At 29.5% G+C, this 5,987-nt stretch overlaps 1 protein-coding gene across 3 annotated transcripts in view; it reads left to right on the forward strand.

The window, feature by feature from the left end:
- The window catches only part of LOC100573429 (probable calcium-binding mitochondrial carrier F17E5.2), a 20,041-nt gene extending 15,484 nt beyond the window's left edge, over nt 1-4,557 (forward strand). Inside the window, exons 2-4 of one of the 3 annotated variants that reach the window (XR_003839745.1) lie at nt 3,224-3,438; nt 3,519-3,666; nt 4,287-4,557. Coding sequence is in view for 1 of the 3 variants with exons in the window: in XM_029491051.1 (XP_029346911.1) it covers nt 3,224-3,417 (194 nt within the window). In the remaining 2 variants the exon portion in view is untranslated. Of the gene's footprint in view, nt 1-3,223; nt 3,439-3,518; nt 4,155-4,286 lie in introns of those variants that run through there. The other 2 variants (XR_003839744.1, XM_029491051.1) reach the window with 2 other exon arrangements.
- The last annotated feature ends 1,430 nt before the right edge of the window (nt 4,558-5,987 follow it).

The raw sequence follows: 5,987 nt of genomic DNA on the forward strand, positions 1-5,987 counted from the left end.
TCATTAAAACTCATATTAACATATAAAAACGGATATTTTTCATCGAAATTTATTTGACTTCACACAATTTACAAAATATAATATTCCGTCAGTCATTAGCACATTTTCACAGGAATTCTCTTACGATTTTTTTTAAATTTTTAACTTTTGGCATCTTAACGATGAGAGAAATTATTTAGAACACTATACGTTATACCTCACTGATTGTCGATTGATATTTGCCGGCCAACTAAAGTATTAGAACGCGCTATAAAAATACGTAGGTATAACTCAGATAATTTTCCCTTTTTTGAGTCGTAAATACAACTATAGATAATTGTGGATAAAACTATTTCGGCACAATGGCAACAGTTATTTTATCAGTCATATATTTATTACTGGTTTTATAATTTCTGGTAATAATAATATATATAGTCAAAGACGTATAATATACATAGAGATAAGCTAAGTTTTCAAGAAAAATATGTAAAAATCAAGAAAAAATAACCAAATAGGGGGAAAAGCAATAAAAAGCAGATTTTGTGGAAAAAAGCAAAAAAAAGTTTACTTCATTAAAATCAGAACGATTCAAAACGTATTTATATATAAGAATTATCTTTCTATCACACTTCCCTCAAAAGAAGCATTTGCTACAAAATCCGAGCCCTAGACTTATAATACTTTTCCACTAATCCACTGTTCGATACCTATTTTAGGGGGATGGGTTTATACGGAGTATTATATTAACAAAAATGACTTACACGTTTTACAGGAAAAACTCTCACACTCTGTAGAATAGGAAGTCAATATATACATTTTTTTTTTTTAAAAAGGGAACATTTTTCAGGTTAAAGGCTGAATTTTTATTTTAATTATTATTATATTTATAACAAATATTGTTCATAATTTGAATGAGTATTTTAGCTTCTATAATTATAATTTTGAAAATCGGGCTGCGTGATGTGACTAGTAATGACCAGTATGTTCTACTCTTTTAAATAAAAAATAATTTTTTACAGAGAGTTTTTCCTGGAAACATGTAAAACATTGTAGTTTTTGTACTAAAAAACGCACTGGCTCCAACGCCATTAACAATAAGTGTATTATAATATTATCTATAGTAAATATTATATTATGTACACAGTTCACTCAGGTATAGGCCCAACTGATGTGACAGAGGGACGTTCCGGGGCCCACATATATAACATATATAAAAAATCATAATGCTGTATAAGTATAATATTTAATTCAGGGTTTTTAAAAAAAAAAAAATGTTTATCAAAAAGTCAAATTTAATTTTATGAGGGTTTGAAGTTCAACTCGATTTCTCATGTAGCGATTTTCTTATAATGTTGTAATTAAAAATACGAATAACTGTAGATACCTTAAATTTACACCAAATGTTTATTTTATCATTTTCTATACACAATAAAACATTAAAAATGTTTCGACATGTTTTGAGCTGTCTGCGGACATTTTAAATTTTTAATTTATTAAATTTGTTTTCTAACATTGTCAATAAAATGTTATTTGTTGGGTCAAAAAGTGTGAAAATTTAACCCAAGATTCTTGATATATTGTTACTATAGCAGTGAAAAAATATTAAAATACATAGGCATAATTTTTTTTTAATTTCAAATTTTGACAAAATATATCAAATTTAAATTTTGAAAATTATTAGCTAAGGATTGAAAATTTAAAACAAGGTTGCACGTAAATAGGTAATATAAATTACTTTATTCACAATAATAATATCATCAGATATACCTAGTAATATCATAGGCTGACCGACCGAATTCGCTCATAATCGTTTTTCTTATATAGGGATATTATATCATTGAACTCAAATTTAACGCAATCCATTACAGCAGGCCCGTAACCACGGGAGGGCAAGGGGGGGCATTGCTCCCCCTAAACCCAGTCATTGCCCCCCCTAAAAAATATTAGAAAGACTTTTAGGTAGGTATGTATTTTATTGCTAATAACACCGCCACCGCCACCGCTGCAGTGTGTGGGGACCTTTATAGTATTTATTTCGGAAATTCCGGGCCATGACGACGATACTGACGTGTCACGACGACTGTTGGCAAATTGATTGCTATCGTTATCGTAGCTCAATACTTTAAGTTTTATTTTTATTATTTAGTATTATTCGTTTTGTAACTTTAAAACAAATGTTTCATTGTAAATTCCCAAAATATTCTATTATGAATGGATTATTATTATTATTATTATTATTACTATTAGATAGAAAATTATAGTTGTGTTAATTTAATGGGATATCAATGTAAATAAATTAAAAATTGCATTAATATTTAATACATTTATATATAATGCCCCCCCAAAAATTTGCTTTGCCCCTCCTGAAAATTTGGTCTGGCTACGGGCCTGCATTACAGTGACCCACTTGTAATGTACTGTACAGCGGAGCGACAACCACTTGCCCACTTTTTTCAAATGCTATTATTTTAATATTTTAATAGTAATGTCCCAACATTAAAATAAATTACTTTAGTCACAATATAATGTCATAAAATATGCTTGGTAATATTGTTGGCTGACAGAAAGTCTTCGCTCAGAATCGTTTTCGTACACATTGATTTTATATCATTGATTCAAATTTAAAACATCCATTACAGTGACGTGTTTAAACATCTATATACACAGCAGAGCGTTACTCACTAATTGCCCCCTTTTTTAAAATTGTTATTTATATTATGTTACCTAGTAACCTAGTATACGCACCTAAGTAATGTTATAGGTAGGTAAGTATTCTTATGTATGGACCTATATACCTATGGTACTCTATGTCATAGCAGGTTGTAACAGAGTGTTCAAACTATTACATTATATTATTTTAAAAAGATAACATTTTAATATTTCACTTTAAATGTATTGAAATACAACATCGTAGAATCAACATTATCAGATAGTAATAATACCATATTATTATCATCGATTAATATTCCAATATTTACATAGGTACACATAATTAATCAATGGTAATAATATTAGGCACTGATAGTATTTCTTTACGGTGAGTAATTTATTACAAATGTGTGCGGCTCCTGAGTATATAGGTTTTAATCCATGCCCGCGAAGTCTCTGCTGTAGTGGCCATCACACACGCTGACACGACACGGCCATAAAATATAATTCCACATTTCGTTCCCTGCAAATAATTAATGAAACCGATCAATAAATACTTTTATCAATATGTATTATCGTCAAAGTGTGTGTGCAGGACGGTCGAACGGAACAGCGGTCCAGTCGGAAAACTGGGACCGGCGGCGGCCGTTCTCGGCCAGGAACTTCCGCAGCGGCCTACTCCTTTACAGAGGCATCACCGGCAGTCTCGTGAAAATTTTGCCCTGCTCGTCCATTGGCTACGTGGTCTACGAAGAGCTGTGCAAGTCGTTGGGCGTGCGAATGACGTGAAACTTATTGACATTTCTCGATGTACGTACCTCTATATGTGTATAATATTTTATTTATCGTCAGTGTATTTAATGAAATATTTCAAATTAATTTAATTTCAGACGGGATAAGAATGACACCACACGCACTCATTGCACGGCATTCTCACGTCTCCGCCAACGTTTTTACACGCATTCGTCGTATACATTATTTCGAATCCATATACGATACAATGAACAGTGTATAATGTCATTATACTCATTATAGTAGGTGACTATTATAATATACTATCTACACTGTGTACATGATCACGGCACACAATCACACATACTATGGTATACAGTGGGTGATTCCATTAACGATAAACACTCATTACTTCAAAAAGTATAAATGGTTTTGAAGAAAAAATAATGTTTACATGGCTTCTATAGAAAACAACATTTTTTATATTTTTTATGCTTTTACTTTTCCGAACGACAACATACAGTTTTAATTTCATATTCCAAAGGAGAATATTTTTCCAAGTATTTCGACACATAAAAAATCGGATTTAGGATAAGTGGTTTATTAATTATGAGTGTTTAAAGTTTCGATGAGCGGAGAGGAGTGGTACCCGGTTACACCGCGAAATGTTGGTCTACGAATAGGTACTCACCTAAACTTTCAACATTTATAAACTCATAGAACACTAATTATCCTAAATTCGATTTTCATGTATCGAAATACTCAGAAAAATATACCGCTTTCGAATATCAAATTAAAACTATTTGGTGCAGTAATTCAAAAAAGTAAAAAAGAAAATAAACATTTATGAGTGTCTTATATTTATTGAATCACCTAGCATACTTGTAGGTATATAAAAATTTTAATTGAATATTGTTCTGTTGCAGTTTTTTTTATTGCATCGCGAGCATTTTTCACTGTATTGTTTGTTTAACATTTTGAAAATGGTGCCGATTGTACGTACTATCTGTAAATTCACTGCAAACACACAAACTTTAAATAATGTTTTAAAGTATAAGTGTGTATTTTATATAGCCCTGTAAAAAAAAACTGTCAATATGTAATTAAAACATTAGAGATTCTTGAAATCGTAAAATTGTAAGATAATATGTTTAAAAAATTAAATATAACTTTGTTTATAGTTATTCCTGCAATCTACACGATAAACAATAGCATTTTTTATTTTTAATACTTAGTTCTCAGAATATGACGTATTAGGTACAACGTTTTTGTACTAATTGAAGTAGGGAATATTTTATTAACTTGTCCACTATACTAATATACTGATATTTTGAATAGGTTTCACGAATTTTTTTTTTCTTTTGTTTTAGATTCGAAGCTACCGAGCGATAAATATAACTATATTGGTTTTACTATAATTGTATAATTATATATTGCGCACACGTTTAATAATAGACGAAAATTAAAACGACTTCAGCTTCATGGATTGTGGTAAAAAATTGGATCCAGGAACTTTTGGGGATCAGAAATAATTTTTTTTAATAATACAGAAAAAAGCTTAACCTGTTTTTGACAAAATCAATTTTATTTTTACTCTACGTAATTCAAAAATGAATAACTTTAGTGACTTGACATTTTCATGAAATATTTATAAAAATATTTTCCAGATAAGGTATATATTTCAAACTATTATGGCTGTTGCTTAGTTACTTATCTGGACATTTGAAATTTTCAACTTTTTAGTTTTTTCAATATACCTATGAATGAAAATATGTTGTTTGTTTTAAAAAAAAAACATGAAAATGTAGATCAATATTTTTTAAAAAGCATTTAAATTTATAAGATATTCGTCTACATTACAAAGATAAATTCATTCATTTTTAGTTGAAAATTCAAAACATTTTTTAACTTGTACAATATTCTTTATAAGTGTTTTTTACTAGAAACAAGTTTATTATTTAAACTACATTAATGTTTTTTGTGCGATTAAAGTTAACTGTTATTAGATTCCAAAAAATTTTTATTATTTATATCTCAGATATAAAAACAAAATAAGTTTTCCTAAATTTACCAAAAAAAAAAATTACCGGAAAATTAAATAGATTTTTTATGAGCATTTGAAGTTAGACATTGGATAATCACCCGTAAATTAACAAATCCTCGTGGAAATATTTTCATATTTTATTGTAATTCAAAAACTATTAACCATAATAAATTAGGAACATACAATTTTTATCATTTTTTTTTTTTTATAGAAGTTTGAAACTATCAATGTTTTTAGTTCTTTTTTATGGTTTCGTACGGTAAAACGGGACCCTATTACTAAGGCTCCGCTGTCCGTCCACCCGTCCGTCCGACACCAAGCTGTATCTCATGAACCATGAAAGTTAGAAAGTTGAAATTTTCACAGATTATGTATTTCTGTTGCCGTTATAACAACAAATGCTAAAAATCCTAGAATATATAATATAAGCAGTGTGGCCAACATGTTAATAGCTGATGATGGTACGGAACCCTTCGTACGTGAGTCCGACTCGCACTTGGCCAGTTTTTTCTATACATTTCAATTAAAAAAAAATTAGTTTGGTTGAAATGCTTGAAAATGTAACAAAATAGGTTGTACATGA

Source organism: Acyrthosiphon pisum, chromosome X, assembly GCF_005508785.2.
Source record: "Acyrthosiphon pisum isolate AL4f chromosome X, pea_aphid_22Mar2018_4r6ur, whole genome shotgun sequence".
Classification (NCBI taxonomy): Eukaryota; Metazoa; Arthropoda; class Insecta; order Hemiptera; family Aphididae; genus Acyrthosiphon; species Acyrthosiphon pisum.